The 26056-nt window shown below is 40.0% G+C and overlaps 1 protein-coding gene and 1 long non-coding RNA gene across 5 annotated transcripts; one reads left to right on the forward strand and one right to left on the reverse strand.

The window, feature by feature from the left end:
* The first annotated feature begins 945 nt into the window (after positions 1–945).
* Positions 946–21977, forward strand: LOC120544088 (core histone macro-H2A.1). Of its 4 annotated transcripts, none has more exons than XM_039777643.1 (10): positions 946–1266; positions 2861–3061; positions 3754–3860; positions 4247–4438; positions 5435–5539; positions 9379–9478; positions 11369–11380; positions 13550–13639; positions 18335–18509; positions 20423–21977. In XM_039777643.1, exons 2-10 carry the CDS (start codon positions 2890–2892, stop codon positions 20586–20588), a joined length of 1119 nt encoding a protein of 372 aa, XP_039633577.1. In that variant the 5' UTR covers positions 946–1266; positions 2861–2889; the 3' UTR covers positions 20589–21977. The 4 variants fall into 4 exon arrangements, with proteins under 4 accessions (XP_039633577.1, XP_039633576.1, XP_039633578.1 ...); XM_039777642.1 differs by having other exon boundaries at positions 950–1266; positions 5432–5539; XM_039777644.1 differs by lacking the exon at positions 11369–11380 and having other exon boundaries at positions 951–1266; positions 5432–5539.
* Positions 4093–7515, reverse strand: LOC120544090. Its single transcript, XR_005636447.1, has 2 exons — positions 7479–7515; positions 4093–4187 (listed from the first exon to the last, which is right to left on the reverse strand). It is a non-coding gene; the product is annotated as an uncharacterized LOC120544090 (long non-coding RNA).
* Positions 21978–26056: the final 4079 nt, after the last annotated feature.

The following is a 26056-nucleotide window of genomic DNA, read 5'->3' on the forward strand; positions in this document are numbered from 1 at the left end:
CCCGTGCATCAACAGTGATAGTGCGTTCCATTTACCTCGGAACTCGGAAGCCGAAGCTGGGAATGGCGTCACACCCGGGTTAGCCATTGTTAGCAATGTTTATAACAACGCATTACGCTGTTTTTGAGCATACAAACAGCGTAACAACATTGTCCACAGAATATGGACAGCACTGCGTATACGACTGATTTAGTGAGACACAAATAACACAGAAGGGCTTATAACTGTATGTTACTACAGCTTTCACAACTGTTGATGCACGGAGCAGCCATGTTGGATTTTTAGCTCAGGGTGCTTGGGTCAACCTTACATCCATGGGGTCAACTGGGAGTGTTTCCGACTTTAACCTCGGAAAATCTGAGTTCCAAGTACAAATGAACATTCTCTTAATACATCCATGCAGCGAACGCTGTAGTAACATACAGTTATTAGCCCTTCTGTCTTATTTGTGTCTAACTAAATCAGTTGTAGGCCTACACACAGTCCTGTCCAACTTCTATCTGTGGACATGTTACGCTGTTTGTATATGCACAAAAAACAGCATAATGCTTATTGCGTTATCAACTGCTATTGCTAACAATGGCTAAACTCATAGACAGTAGGCTAAACTGGCTAGAGCTAACCCCACAATAAAAAAAAAAATCTGACTTGTAATGTTTTTGTTTTTTTAATCTGACTTGTAAATGGAACGCATTCAATTTGGGTGTGACGTCATTCCCAGCTCTGGCTTCGAGGAAAATGGAACGCACTATCATTATTCCCATATAACACAGTTGCACTGATGCTGGTTGATTGACAATCTTTTTTGATGAATAGGCCTACTTTATCAGAAAAAAAACATTCTTGCAAAATGTAATAGAGTGATTTGTGGGTTGGGGGGTATATTTGTACAACATGCCCGGAATTAGTGACACCCCTGGTAAATTTTTTTTGACGTAGCCCACAGTAAAATGCGCGAACAGGTTAATGTGACTCGTAAAGCTTAAATGTGAGAGTTAGCATAGCTAGATCTTCTGCTCGGGAAACGGTCAGCGTTTTCAGTTTAAACCACGTGTTTTCCTGGACACAGTCAAGTGTAAAGGGTTAAAGATCATCTCGGCAGCAGATTCAGACTCATCAGGTTTGCTCTCCAGTAGCTGGTTGCATCGCTCCGTGGGCAGCGCTGGCTCGATCCGATATTTTAACTCGCTGTGGATTGTGGGAGTCGAGGACACTGCCCAGGCTTGTTCCCGGAGAACCGGAGACATTTTTTCCCCGCTGTGTTTTGTAAGTAATCCACCGGGTCTGCACACCGTCGTGTCGGGTTAAGTACGGTCTCTCATTGTCGGCCGAGCCAGTCTCCGTACGCCGAACTGAGCCGTTAACGTTGCCATTTCGTGTTTTACTGGCATGGAGGCCGAGAGCGGAGACTGCTGGAGCTGGCAGGCAGGCAGGCAGGGAGGGGAGGGAAGGAGGAGAGGGCAGCTGCCGCCGCTCTGCCGGGGTTATTTCCTCTCGAAAGCTCGCTGACCTGAACAGGAAAATGTCCCCAGTTCGTCTGACAGCTCGATTTTTAGCCGTGTAGTCGCTCAGTCTGTGGATAAAATACATTTACATGTGCGAGACATTCGGCGGGCTGTTGACATGCGGAAATCGTTGTCAGTGGCCAGCAGAAAGAAATACCCAGTGAGGCGGTTAAACCCACCTACACCTGTCCGGAGAGCAGACATGCCGCAGATCTTCTATCTGCTGGTCAATAACGTTACGTTCAATTGCCACGGTTAGCGTTATGATATATGTATCGTGTGGAATCCAGGTTAGCCTTTGGTGGAGCTAATTAATTATCAGCACCAGACAGCTAATTGGTGTCTGCATCTGGTACAATAAAAAATGATTTCCATCACAATTATGTTCACGTCATGAAATGATCCACGGACTTTACTTAAAATATTAGGTTTTAGTTGAGATTAACCCACAAAAGCACCTATATGCATATTTAAATTTTATAATTGACCATTCCCAAGATGTCAGGGTGCTAATGGTTATCAGTAAAATATCCGTTCACAGCAGTGATCAGACAGCAGCATAGCTCTTATGATAATCCATGTCTTTTTACATCTAATGTGACATTATGCTGCACTTTGGCCCGAGGGTGATCTAAATAAAAACAGAGAAAAATGCCATTGTGGATCTTGGGCAATCAATATATAAAATACTAGTCTGATGAAGTAGGCTACACTTTAAAACTAGATGCATCCAGGGGATTTATTGTTGAGAGAATCAAAGCACATAATTAACTGCTGGAGGACTTGAGAGAGGGTGACTAGACTTGTTATGAAGTGCTTAGCCCTGAATGCATAATAACAACAATGTCCTTTTATTATTACTGTATAGTGAGAGTTTAGAGTTGGAGTGTTTAGATGTAAAACCTATTCAGGATTGTATCATCTTTTGTTTGTTATTAAATTTAAGGGGCCAAAAGGTATCAAACCTTCAAAAACTCAAGGTTATTCAGGAATTGCATTTAGTTTGTTGTAAGCCAGCCCCAGTCAAAGAGCCTACTGCTTATTTATTTAACTCTTTATTTTGATTCATTACTTCCTGTGGGAGATATGTCCCAGCTTAACAATGGGATTTCACCAAACGTTAGGTATGTCTGCAGCTTTCTAGTTTGGGAAAGTTTTCCTCTGTTGTAGCCTCAGTTTGTGATTGCAACCGGTAAGATGAGCATATGCTTTCACATCAGGCCAAGACATATTTAAGAATGAAGTCACACTAGGTGTACTCAGAACTGAATTACTGCTTATTTGGTATTTCACTTACCATGAAGAAACGTCATATTCAGATTTGTTGATGGATCATGGTTGTTGTGTCCCTGCAGAGCCCGACACAGGTAGCGTTCTCAGAACCATGTCCAGCCGAGGAGGAAAGAAGAAGTCAACCAAGACGTCCCGGTCTACCAAGGCCGGGGTCATCTTCCCTGTAGGACGCATGCTGCGCTACATCAAGAGGGGCCTGCCCAAATATCGCATCGGGGTGGGAGCACCCGTCTACCTGGCTGCTGTCCTTGAGTATCTTACTGGTAAGATTTATTATCTAGTGAGAGAATGCTAAAATATAAAAAAGCATATTTGAATTTGGAGGACAACTTAACTACTTATTACACATGTTGTTTAGGCATTAAAAGGCACGTTGAACAACAGCTGATCTTCAGTCTTGTACTGTTGGCTGCTGAGCAACTTTGTTTTTAAAAGAAGGCTCTAAGACAGATGGATCTAAAAGCTTTAGTTACTTATGGTATTCTTAGGCATTCAAAAAATCTGAATGAAAACTAATTTTGTTTATTATGTAAGGGCGGTATGTTTTTCTTAAATGTATCATCTTGACATAAATATAATATTTTATATTCAGTGCTATCTACTCAGAACCCAGGCAGAAAGTAACACAGGCAAAAGAGAAAACTGCTATAAATTAGGTACTTTTGTCACAATATTTCTAACACGAGCTTCAGCGTAGAGATATGACGGTTTGTGATGAGGAAGCCCTTTAAAGCTGTACTTGCTCTTTCAGTCCAGTTGTAGGAATTTGCTCAATTCTTATTTACAGTATGTTGATTCATTTTTTACTCTATACTAATTACATAGAATTAAAGAACCACATGAAAGTCTATTATTGTTAATTGAGGTTACCTCTGCATTCATAGGCATGAACTGATTTTTGAAACCATTTGTGCTCTACAATGTTAATTGATTTTTTTTTTCTTCACCCATGTAGCTGAGATTTTGGAGTTGGCAGGTAATGCAGCCAGAGACAATAAGAAGGGTCGCGTCACACCACGACACATCCTGCTGGCCATCGCCAACGATGAGGAGTTGAACCAGGTCAGCTGCTGCACGTATCTTACACAAGTTGCATTTATGTAAACTTGATATTATGTCAAGTTCATTTTAAAGCCATCTAATCTGCCATTTGAAAGACATTTGCAAAAAAAACAACGTATAACATCATTGTCAACTATTTTTCCATTGATTATCAGTGGATGATAATCAAATGAATGCAGTTAACCTCCCCCCTTATTAAGATAATGAACCCATGGATAGAAAAGCTAGTCTGTTTTCTCTTTTATAGACTTTATTATCTCAACTGCACTTTTCCTGCCCAAGTGTTCAGTCTCAGTCACACACTCCAAATAACTGTTCTGCTGTCACCTTCCAGGCAGTGTGGGACCATGTGAACTCCAGTTTTCAATGTTGTCTTCCTGTTTCAGTTGCTGAAAGGTGTGACCATCGCAGCAGGTGGAGTCTTGCCCAACATCCATCCAGAGCTGCTGGCTAAGAAGAGAGGTGCAAAGGGAAAACTGGAGACACCCGTCTCACCCGCCCCAGAGAAGAAACCCAAGCCAGTCAAAAAATCGGCAAGCAAGAAAATGAGTGGGAAAAAAGCAGGAGCGAAGGCTAAGGTATTGTTTTATGTGAATTGGCTGGTGTTTGTTTGGCTGCTTAAAAGCACCAGAAACATTTAATTGAAGCTGTTTAACCACAACGTTGTTGTTGTTGTTGTTTTTGTTGTTGTTGTTGTGGTACGCTGATCGGTTTATAAGCGAACCTTGTTAAAACAAAGTCACGCAAATTTAAAAAATATACAAAAAACACTTTTGAAAACATACTCAATGTTCTGAGCAGGAACTCCGAAACTCAGAAAGGACTGTTTCATTTTAATTTAAATCTACAGTAATTGGAAGCAGGAAAATGCAACTCAATCTCAGTTCCATAGACATGTCATACTAAAACATGTTACCACCAGTCATGTCTGGAGCAGCCTATATTATCTTTAGAGCATTCAATCCTGTATTTTGAATCGTTTGGGAACAATGACATTCAAAGGAAGCAAAACATGAGACAGACAGAGAGAGAGAAATGAGAACTAAAGGGATAAATCTTGACATCTGATAGCCAGCATTTCCTCTCCCAAGATGAGGACTGATCCTAATATTTAGCTATTTCCTGATTGGATCCTAACTGGCTTTAACACATGACAAAGAGTGATGATGTCCAAAAGTTAGAGCTTAAATTATAGGGACTAGGATCCAATTTTTGGGATTCTGCATATGTATTCCCAGGGGTTCCTTCACAATAAACTTTGCATAAACTGTACATATACAGGACGTTACAGGCTGATTGGTTTTCATGTTTTAGTGAGGAGAAAATTAACCGAAACATCACAAAAAAGTTTTGACATTTTTGATAGGCAGGGAAAAGTTGAATTAACACCCACAACCAAGACAAATCTAATTAAAGGCACAGCACTGAGACAAGATGTTATCGTAGGACAGCTTCAGCTGTGACACTCTAGCTGACCCTGATCTCTTACCTCCCCACAGAGGGGACCAAGAGACAACAATAGTCCTATAGACTGTCACATAGTGTCAACATGTATTTTGTGTCCTCAACAGAAGCAGGGTGAGGTGAGCAAGGCAGCGTCAGCAGACAGCACCACAGAGGGATCTCCAGTTGACAGCTTCACCGTGCTCTCCACAAAGAGCCTCTTCCTGGGTCAAAAGGTCAGTTTTCTGTCTGTTAAAACGTACAAATTCAACACAGGTCGAAGCGAGTTCTAGACAAATATCTGATAAATTGCAAATACATGAATTAAGACATACATAAATACCTAATGTATAGGTAGATATTAGGACTAAAATTGTCTGTCAAAAGACTTTCGTGTTTTAAAATGCAGTGTTAACATTTCAGTAGTAAAGAAATAAGACATAATTGTATGCCTATTTTAATTTTTTTTTATATCTCTGTTTTGGAGAAAACTTGACATCTCATTCTTGATGAGCAACCAGATTAATAAGATCAGTGCTCAGGAAAACTGTAAAACCAAAGATATGTTTTGTAATTTGTTCAGCCACAGGGGTTATAATTAAAGACTACAAACTGTTAGATAGGCCTCCTTAAACTATCCATCCGTTGTTATTCAGTCTATTATTTATACGTTACTGTCATAACTGAACCAGATTTAAGAGGTGAAATCAAGCAAAGATGGTGTGACAATGTAATTAGTTATCTGTTTTGTCTCATAGAAAGAAAGCAGTTTGTGATATTTTGTTCTATTAATGTAAGTTTCCATCACGCTGTACTTCCTAACAGGTCTGCTATAATTCACCAGACTTCATATAAGGGCTTATAGTGCTACACAACAGAGCGGCGCACTACGCTTTAACTGTAACAGTAGCAACCATGAATGCTGTGTTGCTTAATGTATCAGATGTGGCAGATCTGTAAGCTCCCCTCGCTTTGGTCCTGCTGAGCATAAAAACTTATTTTTCAAGATTTTATTTTATTTTAACTGAAACATGGAAGTAAATTTGCCTTAAGTCACATCTAAGCCTTTTTTAATGTTCAAGATCAGAAGCTTATGAAAATAGATTTGAGTTTGAAAAACATGAAAGGCAGAGGGGGAACACCGTTGTGTCTAAGAGATTGAATGACCCAATAATGATGCAAGTGTCACTAATTCCTTTGTGCTAAAAACTGTATTGTGTGTGCTGTGTTTAGCACTCTGACAATAGTTTGGAGCAGTCTTTTTTCCACAGTGTCCTCTGATTATTTGTTTTGCCTCTTACTAAAGCTTGTGGGTAGTGTAGTACAACATAAGATGAAACACAGATAGGAGAGGATTAATTGATGGTTTCTACAGAAATACAATTTATAGTTGTTTCACAGTCTGCAGAGTCATGAAAACTTTCTGACACTGTTAAAAAATCAAATTAACTGTTACAATCAAATGCCAAATTAATTGCCCTCCACAGGAGAACAAATGTGGGAAATTTACTTCCAAAACTCAACGTTTCAGATCAACTTTAACTGCGGGTAATGGCACTGCATGCTTTGGTCTACCATGCATATGCTAATGCTAATATATTATTGAATACTGACTAATTAATACTGTTTTTTATCACAAATCTTTAGCAATTTTGCTTCTTCACCATGAATTAATTGATCTTTTAGGAACCTTGGGGAAAAAACATTACAGTCTGTAGTGTCAGAAAATATGTTAAACATATTTCAAATTACAGCTTGTCATTGGCTATTTCTAAAGTCTAAAATATTGCTGCTTACACAAGTTGTCTTGGCTCATGGTGATTTTAACACATGTTCCTAGGTGTATTGCGTTAATTTGAAATCAAACTTAAAGTGATTGACTTTGATTGTGGAATAGATTACGCTACACTCAGTAGCAGGAAGTATTTGTCTGCCGTCGTATTTTCTTCATTAGTGAAAATGCTCAGTGCTGACCACAGATGACAGCAGCTGTTTGAAATCAGTGGATGATAATCAAATGAATGCAGTTAACCTCCCCCCTGATTAAGATAATGAACCCATGGATAGAAAAGCTAGTCTGTTTTCTCTTTTATAGACTTAATTATCTCAACTGCACTTTTCCTGCCCAAGTGTTCAGTCTCAGTCACACACTCCAAATAACTGTTCTGCTGTCACTGCTTTCACTCTCACTGCTTGTGGGATGATTTGGGCCTTTTTATTTCAAAGTATTACATTTAAATCCTTTGGTGGTGTTTGTGTAACACATGACTAATTAATCGTAGACTCTGGGATACTAACAGGATGTGGCATATGCATTGGAAATACTTAACATTTAGAAGGATACCTTGACATTTTGACTTTTGTTTTAGACTATTCCCTCAGTCTTGGTAAAAATGGCTGGCTTTGAAACTGAAACTGTGCGGTACAGGTAGCGTTTAACAAACAAAATATGAATAAACTGGAATTATCTTTGCAAACCTACAGTAGAGATATATATATTTTATATATATATTTTTGCTGTATGTATATATATATATATATATGTATATATATATATATATCTATGTATGTATGTATATATATATATATATATATATATATATATATATATATAAACAATAGCACTTAAGGGACATTAAGATGTAGACAAAATGACAAACCCTCAACAAACAATCCCTACACTCAACTGAAATAATTACAAACACAGCTACAAAGATGGGTAAAATGAGATTGTATGCCATAGAGCTTATTTGACGTTGCACTGTAGGAAAAGCACAGGTGTAAATAATCAAACTATTGATGGTTGAATTGCATTCAGCTGCTTCATTTTCACGGTCCTGGTATTATTGCATGCTGTCTCACTGTCACTCTGCCATGGCTTAATGGGACACTTAAATAGAACAGAGACATTGTTAATGCTATTAGTAACACCTGTGCTTTTCTTACAATGACAAGTCAAACTGTCTGCTGTGAAAAAGAGTATATATTATATTCCTGTGTGTTAGTTTCAGCTTGTGACCAATGTCCCTCTTGGTTGAGGCCATTTGTATGTGTGGTCCTAATTATCCAGGCTCTTTGCATTGGCATTTAAAATAATTTAGCATTTCCTAATCAATGCCCCTACATGCCTGCTGCCCTCTTTCTACCTCTTCTAGTTGTCACAATTTTCTTTGAAAACATGAAACAAATCAAAGTGCTTATCCACACAAATTATCCCTCCACAAATACACTCCTGGATAGGAGAAAAAACGCTCTAGGTTTTTAGCATTTCTTTAAACCAATCACAATCGTCTTGGGCAGCGCTAAGCTCCGGTCGCAGCGACGATGTATCTGCAAATTGGTCTCGGGAAGGATCAATATTAAATGAAGTTATCTGTTCACACAATACATTTATGTAAGCTATATAAATTAGCTGGATACGTGGTTAAACGTAATTTGCTCTTACCAGTTTATCACCGTGTCCGGTCCCAAAACTTCCCAGTTAGATAGTAAATACCGTAAACATATTCTTTTGTAAATTTTTTCAATCCTTCCCCGAAAGAACCAAGCAGGCCTGCCTTGTTGCATGATCTAAATTTTATTTAAAACGTGCCATTTTAAGCGAATAACTTGTTTTCCGAAACCAATGGAGTTTAGCAAGGCGAGGGACATCCGGGCGGAAGATTCGGAGGTAACCGATGTTCTGGCGATTATCCGGTAAATGAATTGTCGTCGATTAGACTAAATGCCGACTAATGCTGATGTAGCAGTAGCAGTTAGCAGTATAACCTTTTGTTGCAGTGTTTTTGTACATGAGGTTATTATTTTCTGTCAGTCCACATCGAGGCATTACATGTCACGTCACTGCACACAAAAAACATTAAGCATGTACTCACTGTGTGCTTTCAGCTGTAGTGAAGATATGTTGAATGTCTATATATAATGTCAGTTGTAAAAAAAATCCTCAAAAAGTCAAGGTATCCCTTTAAGCCGTGGTGTGAATCTGGTTTTAATTGCTTTGCTTCCTCCCCTGTTCCTTCTTGCTCTCCCTCCTTCTCGGCATGCCTCCCCCCTCCCCCGCTTCCCACCTCCGCAGCTCAACCTCATTCACAGCGAGGTCAGTAACTTGGCTGGCTTTGACGTGGAGGGGGTCATCAACCCCACCAATGCTGAACTTGAACTTAAAGATGATCTAGGTGAGCTCCCCTAGCCCAAACTCTCTGGTCTCAGTGGGGTTTGAGATGATAAAAAATCCTTGAATGTTCAACAGCTTGACAACTTCTCCTAAACTAAATAATCAGTGAATAAAGAACTGTCAGACTGCTGGACAAGTTAGAAGGACCTTCCTGCACCACGTCTGTTTATTCACACTGTGGGCAACTTAGTTGATGTTGTGATCATGTAGGACAGATGTTGGAAATTGGAAGAGATATTTGAATCCCAAATGTATCACTGGTTGTTTTGATCATTTAAAATCAATTGAAGGTTGATGACAAAAACAGTTACAAAAATCCAGGTGAAAATTGAGGGTTATTGGTGCCTTCTCTGAATTTTTCTCTTCACTTTCTATTACTGTGCTGAGCTTTTTGCTAGTTTATCTTAACCGTATTAATCTATGGAGAACAGCGTCCTCCATTTTCTATACTTGGGAACATTAAATGAAAAAAGGTGAAAATTAGCTTTATGTTTAATGCAGCTACACAACCTTTTAATAACATTTTTGTTGCTTTGATATTGGCCTTATAAACATATCAGTACTGTAAATAAAAGTTCGGTCAAATGGCCCCGCGGACGGCAGCCTCGGTGTTGCGCTCTCTAGTACTTTTTTGTTTATTTTTCAGATCTCCCTCCCTGGTTATGTTTTTATCTTTGTCTAGCTTTGTTGTCCTTGTTTTAGCTGGATGTCTTTTCTGTGTAAGTACATTGAGAGCAACGAAAACCGGAGTGATTTACAGTAAACCCTAATGAAGGATGCAGCCATTCGAAATGAATGAAAAAACACCGGGAGGACATGTTCTACATGATGAGCTTTTGACGTCTGCTGAGTGGAAAACCTCTGCTACAGCTAACGCTCCTCAGCTGAAGTGCTTGTTGAGGATTTCTGGACTCTCAGGAAATAAAATAACTTATTGACGGTGTTGCTCGCAGTGTGAATACCTGGTGAGGATTATATATTTGATCTTCTTTGACCTCAAGTAACTCATCCTGCTCTTTGACTTAAAATGAAGAGAAAGACTGATTTTCTCTAAAATACAACTCCCAGGAGCAAGACATGAATTTCTGTGGAGACATTCAAGGTTTTTTTTATCGAAGCCCCTAAGAGCAGTGCTCACGCTTGCTCTTCCCATCTGTAGATGTGTTGAGGTTCATTCCAGGTTGTCAACCTTTCAGATGGCTATCAGCCATTTTTACAATGTTTGATAATAACTCTAATTTCAGGACAATTTTAGTAATGAAATAGAGCATCAATTTACAGAAGAAAACATGACATGAACCTCTGTTAGTAGCTCTCTGCAGCCTGACTGTAAAGGGCGGTGGCCTGGAGTGTGATCTCAAACTTCTTTGCTCATTGATATGAGCCAAGAAATCAAGATGACACAGTAAGTCAGGATGACACAGCAAGTCAGAAAACTTCCCTAATTTCCCCAATTAAAAACTACAAAAAAAGAGATTTTAAAATGCACTCTAGCATGCAATCTTGTGCGATGATGAGTGTAAAGAATTGACTGTATTTCTGTGTAAGTAAATCTGGCTAACTGTGCAGTCCTGCTTTCTAATTACATAACATGACCCACCGTGTCCTCAGTTGCCTCCTTGTTTCCTGTCAAGTCCTCAGCCAATAAGGAGTGCGCTCACTTCTGTCTCTTTTCTTCCTGTTCTTCTCTTTCATCCTTTTTTTTTGTTCTACTTTTTTTGTCTCATCTTGTTGCTCCTGATCACACACACACACACTGTGTTTTTACCACCATGTTGTTTGGCTGTTGTCTGTCATTGTTGTCGTCTGTAGTTGCAAGTTGTCAGAGCCGACATTTCCAACGTGGAGAGCGACGCTGTCGTTCACCCGACCAACTCCTCCCTCTATGCAGGTGGTGAAGTAGGTAAAGGAACCATTGAAACCACAGAGACCGCGAGTGCCTGTCCGTCTGCTCTCTCTTTGCATATTCCAGATGGTCTGCACTGCAGTCTGTGGACAAACATCACAGCAGCAGCACAGTTTTTATTCTGCATTGCAGGTTATTTAGCCAGTGCCCAAACACCCTGCTGTTTTTACTGTAAATGCTTCACTGTAGTATTCATGTAAGTTGATGAAACATTGACTGAAAGAACTATTACTCTACCATGAATGAAAATTAACTTGCAGAGGCTTGAAATGTGAAAGCAGGGACTACTTTATGTATGCAAGGAAGTGCTTGTGGGAAACCTCAGTCTCCCAGGTTTGAAAGTGAGCTGCCAAACTGCATTGCAGTAACACGCTATGTTTTCAATAAACTTAACCCAGAAGACAGACTCAATATAGACATTGTGAAAAGGATTATTTGAATTTTGGCACCTTTAATGTATTAAAAAAAAAAAGATTCTGGTGTTTGGCAGCTGACTCTTGTTTTCTCAGATGTCAGAAACTTTTGCATTTTATGCACCAAAAAGGTTTTCAAAGCCGTTCCTGATTGCAACCAGGGTGTGTCTCTCGAAGCAGGACTAATGAAGTTACACACACAACAACATCGTGGACTGAAGCAGAAAGAACTGCTTGGATTATTACACCAACCCTTGCGTTGTTTTCAGTCTGAGCGCCCGATAACTTCGTAATCCTGCTTCGTGAGACGAGCACCTGCATTAGCTGTGACACAATTCTTATCTGACCTTCCCAAAAACACTAAACGACTACAGTAAGATTCACGGTCTCAAGCAACTTTCAATTCCTTGCAAGTTTATTTTCACATCATACAGGCACACGCTACAGCAAGCCTGCAAATGTGTAAAAGCAGCGACATAGTCCCATAACATTGGTGGCCCATGTGTCGCTGTAATGCTTCACCCACTAATGATTCACCTTTACAGCTGAACCACTGAAGAAAATCTATACATTACTTCATTATGATACTCTTAATAATCATCTAATATCCAGGTGCAGTGTTAAACAGAAACATGATCTACAGAGAGCAGTTGAGTGCATCATGTAATGCATACACAACCGTATATTTCTGTCCCTGTAATCCTGAAACCATGCTGCTGCTGTTTGTTGATGCTGCTTTGTTCCACTTGGCTTTAATGTGGGCGATCTTGAACCCGCTTCATTTCCTGTCCCCCTGGATTGTGCTGTCTGTTCAGCTGGTTAGAAAGAAAATCCACCAAGTTTTTTTTTACTTTGATTTCCTCAAGCCTCAAATTACAACTCCTGAGCGTTGATGACTGGTCCTTTCAATTAATAGCTATTTAACAGTTAACATTTCATAATTTAAAAGAGCTTTTAATCACTAACTTTTCTTTAAAGGGCTGATCTTAACCTTGTTGTATTTTCTCTCCTGCCTGGTTTAAATGTTATTGCAGCCAGAAGATTGATTTCTCTGGCTCTGGTAGATTTAAATCACCTCTCTCCTCTCTGGTTTCCTTTGTGGTTTTTCTCTTTAGCTCTGAGTAAATCTGAAATAGTGTGACCCATGTGGAATGAATAATCAAAATAAGTAGGAAAGAAAACATTTGCTCTCTCAATTGTCTCAACTTCTAAATGTATCTTCCTCCTCTTCAGAGTTGAACTTGAAATGCTTCCTTGGCTGTTTGATTTTCAATGTGTATGCGAGCAAGTTAACCGAGCTTTTACATTTTCATTTATAACATGCTGCTAGCCTTTTTCTTCCTTTTTTTTTTTTTTTAAACCCACCCTTCACTCTCTAATTTGGAGTTCAAGGAATACCCTCAGTCCACTGCAAATAAGCCAGTATGTGAGGACAGAGGGAAGTAATTAGGGACCGCGGCTTTAATACTTTAGTTTAACTGACTCAGAGTGAGTCATTTGGAAAATAGCAGCCCTGAATCTTTGCACTTCATTTGTGAGGTAACAGAGACTCTGTGTGCGGCATTAGCTCAGAGATTGAGAGAGAAACCAGGTGAAATGATTGACGGCATTGTTGTCTGTCTGTCTGTCTCCATGTCTGCCTGCTTGCCTCTCATGCCTATCTGCATGACATTGCCTCTCTCCTCTTCCCTGCTATCTGTCCATCAGCAGTATGTGAGGATGTAATCACTCCAACCCTCTCCTCCACATACAGGCTCTGCTCTGGAAAAGAAAGGAGGGAAGGAGTTCACTGAAGCGTTGTCGGAGCTGCAGAAGAAAAACGGCCCTCTGGAGGTGGCTGGCGGTAAGTGCGCGGAGCAGATATTGTCAGGATTTGCCTACCAGTACCTGCTGCTTATTGTGTGGACAGTAAAGGGATTTAAAACAAAAACAAAAAATCATTTTATACAAAAATCAGACTATGACATTTCTGCCTGAGGAGCCTGGAGGTTTTTTACAAGTTGGGGTTCAGACACTTTCATTATTAAATCAACTTCGATCAAGTCAGGCTTTGCTGTCGTGACGTTGATAAAAAATTCAAACACCTCAAACAAACAGTTAGACAAACACTAGATCAGTTATTCTCAGTAAAACAAATGATGGGGTATGGGTAAGCCTTTCTACTGTAAGCGCTATCTAAGGGGTATAACTCTGCCTTTCATCCTGTATAGCAGCAGCTAAAATCTGTGGTGTTTTTAAAAAGTGAAAAAAGATGGTGCAGAGTACTTGAAACTCTGCTCCAGCTATACTATACTTATATTTTCCAACAAGCTTCAAAACTACCTTGACCAATGTTGTTTGTAGATTTTGTGATCAGAGACCCTCTCCTGCAGTCGTACAAAGTGGAAAGAGAAATTCAGAGTTCTGTTTAAAGACACCTTTGCTTTGCTGCAACTAGTAAACGTCCATATCCACTTGAGGAAAAGATGACGAGTGTGAACCCCAGTCGACACCACAAATCATTATGCTTTTGGCAACGCTGACGTTTCATGACTTTTATCCAATGTCCCCATTGATGGGCCTGAAAAGTGCATATTGATCTACTCAAGCACCACCCAACTCATATGACAGTGATGTCAGAGTGTGCCGTAAATCTCTCTGCACACACACACACACACACACACACACACACACACCAAACTAAACTAAACTAAACTAGGCAGGGTCCTTTTGTCCTCTGCTTCCACGATTTCACCCACTTTCACACGACCAACTTTCTTTCTCTTAAATGCTAAGATTTGCCAGAATCATTGAACTTTTTAGAGAACCGGTGAATAGTTGACTGTTTTTGTAAGACATTTCTTATTGGCACGTTCTATCTGTCCTTGGCGACTTTCGTCTAAAACTATAGGCATCGGTCTTCAGAGAGCCATATTGTTTGAGCCGTCAGATTATTTTATCCTTCAGTCCATTTGTCTCCACTTTCTCTTTCTGTCCCTCTCTTATTCTTTCTCCATCTGTCTCTCTCATTATTCATCACTCATACTCAATTTTTCAAACACTCCCCACCTTCACCACTGCTCTCTCTCACATTCAGCCAAGTTAGCTCAGCATCATAATCCCGGTCTCTGTGTGGAGCTTGTAAATAGATTACCAGGTGACTGAACACCGAGCCAGCAGAGCCTGTCGGGGATTCTGGGGATCAGGATCAGCAAAACGGTCATCCTGACCAGACCTGGTTCAGAACCGCCATCAAACAAGTTCTTCAAGATGTTTTACATACTTGTTAAAAAGTATTTGCTCATCTGGATTTTTTGCAAAGAAAACTTCCCTATTTCAAGGCCTTATTTTGTAATGCATGGTTCATTCATAAGATAGATCTGCTGCACACATAGTAAAATAAAAATTATAACTGTTGGATGACAAAAAATATAAAAATGTTATTTTTTATATATATATATATATATATATATATATATATATATATAATTTTTTTTATAAAGGTGAATGATAACTTGTTTACTGTATTACTTGGCAATGAGCCATTTGTTTTAGTACCCGGTTACACCACATCAGTGCCACATCAAAATTAATTTCTTGTGAACTCTAGAGCGGTAACGATTAATCAAGTTGATCAACAGAAAAATAATCAGCAACTATTTTCATAATCAATCATTAAGGTCATTTTTAAAGCAAAAGAGACAAACATTCCCCAGTTCCAGCTTGTCATTTATGAGGATTCACTGCTGTTCTCTAGGAGAGTTTGGGCTATTCAATTTGGGCTTTAGGTAACTGTGACGGACAACAGTTTTTTGGCTTTTTTCCCCCCGCCCACAGACAGGGTATGGAAGTCAGAAAGTTGGTTTTGGTCTTTTGTCCTATTGTAATTTATTGACAGAAACAATTCTGTTGCACACAGGAAATAATGATTCATATTTCTGGCAGCAACAGCATAACCTTTTTTGTTTTGTTTTTCTGATTGAATGAAATAATACATTTATTTTTTTTATAGCGCTTTTCTAAACACTCAAAGACGCTTTGCGGTTTTGGTTACATAGATACAACAAACAGACAAGGTTACATAACAAAGAAAAGAAAACACATAGGTGCATGGACAAGCAGAGGCAAGCAAGAGAGGTGGCCAATGAAAAGGAGGGAAAAACTGGGAAAGTCTGTCAACAGGAAAATGCACGTTCGAAGAGGTGAGTTTTGAGGGCCTGTTTGAAGGATGGTAGGGTGCTTGACTGTTTGATGTGGTCGGGGAGGACGTTCCAGAGGGTGGGTGCAGCAGCTGAGAAGGCTCTGTCGCCCCAGGTCCGGAGCTCGGTCCTGATGGTCTTGAGTGTGTTAGCAGCGACGGACCTGAGGAGGCGGGCGGGAGCGTGGCGGGTGAGGAGGTCGGAGAGGTATGGAGGGGCAAGGTTATTAAGTGCTTTGTATGTGAGGAGAAGTATTGACTGGGAGCCAGTGGAGGTTGTGGAGGACAGGGGCAGCTGAGTTCTGGACGTATTGGAGTTTGTTGGTTGGCTAAATGGACAAAAAAAAGAACGCCACTCACAGCTCAAACTACGTCGACAGTAATGTTGAGTACTGTCTGCATAGTTTGATTGACAGGTGATCGCCAGATGTGCAGTGCGCAAACGCCACCACACCACTGTTCCTCCTTCCCAAACCATAAAACAAGTTCAACTTTGCAGGCAGTCATGAAAGCCGTAATCATCATCCTCATCATCATCATCATCCACACACTTTAGCTCACAACCAGATCACACATGAAGCGCGACTTGCTCTGCTGTGTGAAGTCTCTCCATCCTCTCTGTGTGCCATCTGGAAATAAGCTCTTCCTCAGCTTTGACTCCAGTCCAGTCACACGTTCGCTGTGGGCTAATAAAATCTGACTGGAGGCTTTCTCACTTCACAGAGTCAGGGGCTTTGGCTAAGGTACACTGTCTACAGCTGCTGGTTTGACGACTTCTTCTCTCATGTCTTCTCTCCGTTTCCTTTTCTCTTCTCTTCCTTGTTCTTCCTCTTCTCCTTTTCTTTGCTCCTCTTCAGCTGTCTGGAGAAGTGATTTCTCCGGCCCACCTCACTGTAATACCCTGGCCAAACCATTTTTAAGCTCTTGGAGATTTGCTGCATACATTTTCCACAAAGCAAAGTGTTCTTTTAGCATCTCGGGCCTCCAGGGTTTTGACATCTGACAAAACTGGTTAATGAAGCTGATTTTTGACGTAGACAATGGACGTGCCGTGAGAAAGTTAGAGTTAGAGTTGAATGAGTTCACTCACTGTGTGACTAAACAAAACTCGCACAAATCTAGCAAAATATGACGTGGTGTCTCAGTAGAAAAAAATGTTTAAAGTACTGATTTCACTAAATAATGCAGGTCACAGCTGTGGGTGATGGCGGACATCATTCTTTCATTTTGTTTCATTATGTTTTCAATGTTGTACAAACCATCATGTAAACATTTATTCAACAGCAAAATATTTGCAGATAGTTCAGAAGTGACACCACATTTTTTCATTTTCAGTTTTTGGCCTCAAAGATATCCAGTTTTTTTCATAGTGAGGTTTTAGAATATTTTAAAATGTTAGTGCCACTTAACTAATTTGGTGCTTATGTCTGTTTTATATCATTTTAAAGTGAATACCTTTTTATATTTTGTACTTGGATTTTTGAAAAAAACAAGCAATTTGAGGAACTTAGGACTCATTTTTGGAAACCTCTTTCACAATTTTCTGTACTAGACTACAGTAGATAATAATTGATGATGTCAAAGTCCAAATATGATCAATCATAGATTCTTAAAGGTCCAGTGCGTAACATTTTTAGTTGTTCATTATCAAAATCTGTGTTGCCCGTTCACAAACTTGTCCTTTTTCATGAATATTTACCTCCAGCATCAATTCCAAGAATTCCTTTTGGCTTTACATTTGCATTCGCATGAATTTGGGTAGACGCTCCATATTCATGCGCCATCTTGAAATACGTTAGCCGGTAAGGGACATACAGGACATACTGCTCCGCCTTTCGCGTTTCTGCTGTCACATGATAAACTCACAGGTGCTGCTAATGCTGCTAACGGGTATCGTAGCTTCCCGGCCCCGGCAAGTTTGAAGAAGGAAACATGGAGGACCACACGTATTCAAAATCCAAATTTCAGGAACGGGAGTCTTCTTCTTCGCCCAGAAAAAGAAAAAGGATATTGAAAAGAGCAAGAGACTGGCGTCATCAGAACAAAAGCGCGAAGGCTACCGTAGCTGTAATGCGTACTTTGAACTGCGTGGTGCGAGAGAGTTGATTGCAATATATGATCTCAACGCTAGAGGGGAGAAATTCCTACACATTGGACCTTTTAAGTATTCTGATTATTATAGGAATGTGCAAACAAGGGACAAGTGTGCAAAAAAATAGTGTTTTCACTTACCAAACTTTCTACCTGAAGTAACTAAGTTTCCTTTCTGCTCCCCCTCCTCTGCTTTGTGCCCATTTTTATGTCCTCTCCTCTTCTTACCTGACTAACCACTCTTCATCCTCTCTTCTCTCCATCCCTCAGCTGTGTTGACCGCCGGCTTCGGTCTGCCTGCTAAGTACGTCATCCACTGTAACAGTCCAGGCTGGGGCTCCGACAAGTGTGAGGAGATGTTGGACAAGACGGTGAAGAACTGCCTGGCTCTGGCGGATGAGAAGAAACTGAAGTCTGTGGCTTTCCCCTCCATTGGTAGCGGGAGGTAAGAAAACACACACGCAACGACACACCTGACATCATCATGCAATCCCTTATTTTGAGAGTTTGTCCTTTTTGCTAAAGATTACAAGTCACTTTTCTGATGCTTGTAAAAACAAAGTGCTGTTAGAAAATGTAATATTATCTTAACCTAACTGACAGTGTGCCATAACAACATCAGCTCAAGGGCGTTTTCAATCTGGCTTTAGTTCAGTCTGACACTGGAGGTGGTTTGCCAAAAAGTGTGGTAATATGAACACTTTTTGCAAACCTGGTTCCAGACCAAGTGTACCTGAATTGACCTGAACAAGGTGATCTACACTCCAAATCCCTCTCACATGTCTTAATAACATCATGAGTGGCATACTTGCATCGTCAGCAGTAAAATGTTCATGCTTGTGCCCATTTTCTCTGTGTAAGTCAAAATGGGAGTTGACATGGTTCCCTGGCAACGGTGGTAAACACCTCCACTTTGATCAGGAGAGATTTACACAAACATGCCATGTGTTAGAACAACAGTAAGAAAGCGTGAAAGCAGCACACGGCAGGTCAGAGCAGCGGATCACAACCTTTTTGGGTCGAAGAAACGTCTACTTGTGAACCCTCAGCACAGGTTTAATACTGTGTTTACTGACGTTCCCTTCTCAGATTGTTTCATGTAAATAGTGTTAGAGGTCTGAGAAGGTAAAACTCTCCAGGATTTAACCAAAATAAATGAAAGATTTAGAGAAAAGGCTTCAAAGCTTATCTAAAAATTAGTTCAACAGAAATAGGTATAACGGGGGGGGGGGGCGGTGGTAAATATAAATAAATAATGCATGGTTTTGCTAGCCTGACAAGCCAGACTCACATCAAGATGTTGGGTCTGGGAACTCACCATTGGCAGGGCTCAATCCGAGGGGCGGGATAAACGGTTGTCTTTCAAATTCCCTCTGCACGCAATAGGATAGCGCTACCACCAGGCAGAGCAACGAAGAAGGTAGCGAAGCTAGTTGATAGATTTAACTTTTGCCGTATCCGGTCGGCAAAACTCCGAACACATCTTCCTTTTTTAAGAATGATTTCAGTGCCGTTCTTTGTTCGTTTCTCAAAGAAAAGCTTAACTCCAAGTCTTCCAGAAGACCACTGTTCCCAGCAGCAGCAGCCATAAGCCCGCCCACCGACTCTATACACGATGTGATTGGCCTGACCAGAGTTTGGTTTTTCTAGCTCGCAAGTCAACGGAGAGTGCCTAGACCCCCCCTGGCTGCAAATAAAATTTGCTGCCGCTAGGGTGCTTCTAGATTTCTAGGCTATGGTTTTGCTGCACTGTTAGCAAAGCATGGCTGAGTCAACTACCAAAACAAATATATTATTAATATATATATATATATATATATATATATATATATATATATATATATATATATATATATATATATATATATATATATACTGCCAATCTCCCAGTCGAATCACATCTGTCTCCTTGACCAAACAGCTGATTGTTGTGCACCTCTCTCTCTCTCTCTCCCTCTCTCTCTCTCTCTCTCTCTCTCTCTCTCTCTCTCTCTCTCTCTCTCTCTCTCTCTCATTCACTGAGAAACAGCTGATCTCAATTTAAAGGGGCTTTCTTGGCATGGGAAACAGACGATTACATTCCCAAAGCAATTTTGTTGTTTAAAAAAAAGATTTACGAGCATAAAGTGTAAACAGAGCTGTGTAACATTGTATCATCCTGACTCATTCAAGAAGTCTCACACTCATGCTCTTTAGGCTACTGAGACAAATGCAGTCAAGTCATTTCTAATTATGTATTATGTCTGGTACTGTCCACTTAATAACTATGTTTGTATGTATGCTGACCTACAAAATGACAAGTCTCTCCAGTGTTTGACCACAGTTAACTAAGTGTGTGTGTGTGTTCTCTTCTGTCAGGAATGGCTTCCCAAAGCAGACTGCGGCCCAGCTGATCCTTAAGGCCATCTCCACCTACTTTGTGGCCACCATGTCTTCCACCATCAAGACCGTCTACTTTGTGCTGTTTGACAGCGAGAGCATCGGGATCTACGTGCAGGAAATGGCTAAGCTGGAGACAAGCTAAAAGAGTTTGGAGTTTTCGCCTCCTTGTCCCTTTTTTTTTTCCCACCCTGTTTTTTCCCTCAAGGAAATAGGAAGGTGTTTACTAGTGATTTGTTTTATTATCAAGAGAAGAAGAATCTTTCTAAAGGCCGGGAAGTTGTTTTTGCATTATGTTTATATTTTTTCCTATATTGTTTTAAATTTCTTATTTACTTGTCACCTCTGGCGTTTAAATGTAAAAGTGCACTGTTCATTCTGCGGTCTTTTAATACAAACGGTGCCCTACAAAATAGATTCAACAAGTGAAAAGACTCACTTTAAGATTTACTTTTCATACACGGTAAAATATGTTATGAGAGATAGCTACAGTACACCTCAATTACCGGGCTTCCAGAGAGGTCTGATGAATACGGGTTCATGCATGTAATGGCAGTAAAGATAGTAAAAACAGCTATTCTTTCTTTTCATATCAAAAACATAAAACACTAATTCAGTGTCATTTTTGGTATTAATTCTCTGTTCATCTCTTGTTAACAGTACTGTATAATGAAAAGGTGAAGTTCAGTTTGCTGTACTTTGGTCTTCAGGAGACTAATATAGCAGAACTATGGAATGAGTTTTTGGTTTTGTGTTGTGTGTTGCAAATTCCTGTTTGCCTTTCTTTACACAGGCAAAACAATTAGTTTCCTTGTGTGCTGCAGAGACCTTGAATAAAAAGACGTAATTAGTTAAATGTGTATTATAATCATCCTGGTACCAGCGTCATGAGTTTACACTGTAAACTGAACACCTGTTGGTTGTCATTTACAGTCAAAAGAAATCATTTTTTGACATAAAATGGTAGAATTTGAGGTTTTTGCAGGGCACGAATGGTTTATATTGTGTGTTCCTATCAATGTTTATATAGATGGAGTATTTGTGAAATGTTCTAGAAAAATATTGGACTGTAACAGATTTTTATTTTCTATTTTAATTGATTCTAAAAGGCACAGGTTGTTTAAAAAACAAACAAGTGAGAGAGTTTTTCTTTGTGTTTTGTCTTTGTTAAGCCATAAAACAAATGTACTCATTTTTTGCTGGAAATAGAAGCTCTCGGCTGTTGCTTTTGGTTTGCTTTTTGATTCAGCCGCCACAAGATGGCGCCATGTAATCAAGAATTGGATTTTTCATCTCAGCCATTTTCTGTGCAGCAGCAGGCCTCTTCACACAGACGCTGTTTGATTTAAGTTGGATTGAATTGGGATTGACGGACGTATATATGACGAACCGACTGCTCTGCTGCATTTGGACTTTTCAAAAGCCTCACTTTCTTATAAAAAAAAAACTATGTAAAATGCTTTCTAAAGAATTGCTACAATTGATTCTACAAAAGGTCTGTACACACTCCGGTAATAAAATACCTTGAAAAACATTGTTTTGTCCCTTTTGAAATTATGAGATAATTTTGTGCTTTGACCTTGAGGATGCTGCCAGGAACTGTGGACATCATAGTGTGAGAGTGTGAAGTTTACTGGTAAGAGAAAACTTCATTGTCCCCCATGGAAACAAGTGTGTGTATGTGTGTGTCCTTGAACAAATAATAAATCCATCTCCAATGTAATAAAGTAAGCATAATTTTAAGTGCTGCAGAACAAATGGCAGAAGGATGACATGCTACATATATTTGATTTGACTGAGAGCCACATTCAAAAGCCTAAGGATCCCCAGCTCAACTTCCAGCTCTACAAGTGTGTGTGTGTGTGTGTGTGTGTGTATATATATGTGTGTTTGTGTGTGTGTTTCTGTTCTGAACTTAGGAGGACCAAACGTCTCAGTGAGAGAAGAAGAAGATTATTAGTGTAAGGACATTTTGATACATTGGTTAAAGTTGAGCATGGAAAAGGTTAAAGGAGCTTAACGTTTATTGTTTAGGAATAGTATGCCGTTGTTGCTAAACTTGATAACTTCCCCATTGATGATACAAACCATTTTCTGGCCTGTAATCAGTTTTGCATAGAACCTCCCCACCTGATCCCGTTTTCAACGGCACAAAGATGTAAAACAGGAAAGTAAACAATGCAAACTAGTATCTCAGCATGTCTCATTATTGGACAAAAAAAGAATGATGGAAGCAAGACCTCAGAAAACAAAAGTAAAAGCAAAGACGGCAGGGTGGCGATTCAAAAACAAAAATATTCAACGGTGTTGGAACCAAGAACAGAAGAAGTTTTGATTGTCATCCACAACTTTCAACTAGTTGTCTCCTGACGTGACCAACTTACAACATGACAATTTTGAAATGACGTTTACTGCAGGAGTTAATGTCGAGTAATGACAGGAAGTCAGGTCCACTATCAAGTACACACCATCACGGTATTCAAGTTAAACCTTTGAAGACATTACTGTGTTCCTGGTTATAAGATTCCATTTTCTCTTTTTGAAAATGGGTCACAGCTCCAGCCACACGTGTTAAAACATATTTATATTTTCCTGACATAGTGGGTGTGTGGTCATGTGAATAATGACTTTTCTTGTGCAAAGTGTCCAAACATCCCTTCTCCTATTAACAGTCAGTGTCGGTTTCTTTTAAACATAAAGGCCATCTTTTCCATACCTTAAACAGTGGATTTTTTTGGCCACTTGGTGGCAGAGGATAAACACTAAGATGTAAACACGCCATTGGCATATCATCACTTTTCAAGTGTCACATGTAAGTAAACTGTGTTGCCTACTTACACATTCAACAGACTTAAAGTGGAGCAACATAAGCATTTTTTTGGAGTTGTGTTTCTGGTGACCTGGTGAATTTACATCACCCTCCTTTTAGCTCTATTTTTGGTCTCCACCATCTAAAAATATCTGTCTCTGCAGCTTCTAAATGCTCCACAATTGTCACCACCTAGTCTCTAACTGTGTCTTTCTGTCTGTTGGTGCTTGGTAAGTACTTGCAACATACTTAGTAAGTGGCATACAGCATACAGTAGGTTTATCAGGAATCTTTATCTGAAAACAACTGCCTGCTATGGCATAAAAATTATGTTAATGTTGTGGCGGAAAATAACCATAACACTGAGCTAAAGGATGCTAAGCTTTGTAGAGCTGAGTGGAGCTGTAGAGTCGGGTGATGGTCCTCTCTGGGTTCGCCACTACAAGCAACCGTTTGATATTTAAGAGGTTATGTGATCCATAGTTATTATAAAAATATTGATTATAGCCACTTTAATCAAGTAGTTTTATAGCCCAAACATAAATTACTGCTCGTGTGTCTTCATCCTATCAAATGGCGGTGCCAGATCAAATATTTACTTAAACATCACGATTTGTGAACTTTATCAGAAAATTGCAATGATTGAAATTATAACGTATTATTGTGAAAATCAAGACTACATATGGCGGCACCGTTTCTAACAGTTCTTTGGCCACACATACAGGCAGGTAACAGGTAAAGGCCCATTCCGTAGTTTTTGTACCATATACATTTGAGTGATTTACTGAGGTAAACAAACCTTCGACATCTTAAGATATTAATACCGCAAATGTTGTTGTCTAATTTAAGTCGCTGTATCGGAGTGAGAGCCGGTTCCAAATCTGTGTTTAAAATTTTGGTGTGGCGGAGGCCCTTTTGTTTACATTTAGATCATGGATTGGTCCTTTAAAGTTAGGGTTCACCAGCTACATTTGTTTAACTTTGCTTAATTTAACTGTCTTATTGTCATAGTCTTGGTCATTATTTCTCTGGGTTATGATAATATTGAACTCATCAAAGTTCTGGGAACTTGGTGACATTGCTACAACAAAGTCAGACGATCAATGGGCTAAGCTGTTAAGGTTGTTCACTTTCTCTTACAAATGACTATGCATGCCCACAACCTTTGTCTGACTGCTCGAGTTTCTTGCCCTGTTGGACTTATTTCAAAGATGTTGCCTTGTTCCCAGATTTTAGTAAATAACCTCATGATTACAATGTCATTCATATCGATAGAAATGATGACAGAAGTCAGAACCGAGTTGTTCTACACTGGAGTTAGCCTTAAGAAACAAATGTTTAGTTTAACGTAATGTATGTATAAGGTACAAACGTGACAGGCCATGCAGGCGGTGGGGAGCCGGCCTGGTTGTGGGACAGAGCCCAGGCCTCGGTCCTGTCCTGAGGCTACATGCTGGCAGGGCGCAAAGAAGACCACGGTGTCAGATGGGGGTCAGTTTCCCAGCCATCCAGGGAGGCCAGGACCTGAGACCTCCTCTGAGGGCGGCCATCTGACGCCTAATCCCCAGGAAATACAGGCAGGTTTCACCCCCCTTTCAACCCCTCCCATTTCTTCCCCTCCACCCCACCATCCATCCATCCATCCATCCATCCATCCCTCCCTGTTTCTCCTCGCAGGCAGAAAAGCCCTGCAAATTCAAAGCATCTGTACGGGCAAGGGCCAATCCGAGGGCCGCCTTTCCCAGAGCCCGCGCAGATGAAATTTTATTCTTTGCACGAAAAAATTACAGGGGGAGGGGGAGAAAAAACAGAAAATAAAGTAAAGCAAACAGTGGGGAAAGATCAAGGAGGAGAGGAGATGAGGGGTAAGGAGCTGGTCATCAGAGAACTGGCCTGCTTTCCAGTGTGTTCATAAGAAGAAAGTAATATTATGTTCTTTATGACCATGAGTCCTGACTGGAGCCCGATAACAACAACAGTCTGCTTGCAACTGCTTCTGATTTCGGACATCTACTCTTCCAGCGTAGGTACGTGTTGTAATTTGGCTCGTTGTTGAACACGAGACACGGTCAGTTGTAGTAGATTACCGTATGTTCGTTGAAGAAAAGGCCGACAAGACAAGACCTTTTAAACTGTATCACTTTCAGTTTTTCAGAAAACTGGCATCAACAAGTCATTGCAAATGCCTCCATTTTGGTAAACTATTTCTAATATGTTTTGATTGTAAACTGTTAATAAACCAGGTTGAAGTGTCAGTGAGAGAAAAATCTGTTTTGCAAGAGTGATGTGGCCAAGAAGGTGGCATTAAAACCTTAAAGCTATAGTGCATAGTTTCTGTCTCCCCCATGAGGAATTCTAAGTATTGACAACAACACTGTCGGCGCGTTCACATGATACAAGCCTTCCGTGATTGCGCACCACCACCACACACACACACAATAAAATCAACATATTTGCTGTGACTTTGGCAATTAAACTTCACAAAGAGAAAGGTTTTCTCAAAGATATTTGTTGTTCTGTTTTCCAAGATCTTCCTGGTGCTGTTTCACCACCATCCACAGTTTAATTAATTCAATGTTTTGCAGCTGTGAGTAGCTCTTTATTTTCCTTTGTTCATTGCATTGTGTGTGGAATAATAGTGTGACTCAACAGAAAGTTCAAAAAAAGATTAAGTTGTGTTCATACTGAATTTCCAACACACTACATACTCAAAACCTGCGTAATATCAGTGGGTTGTGTGGAAGAGACAGCTTATGTCTCCTTTAACCTGCACGGTGACCCCTGACCTCATTTTGGAAAACCAG

This window comes from Perca fluviatilis, chromosome 16, assembly GCF_010015445.1.
Source record: "Perca fluviatilis chromosome 16, GENO_Pfluv_1.0, whole genome shotgun sequence".
NCBI lineage: Eukaryota > Metazoa > Chordata > Actinopteri > Perciformes > Percidae > Perca > Perca fluviatilis.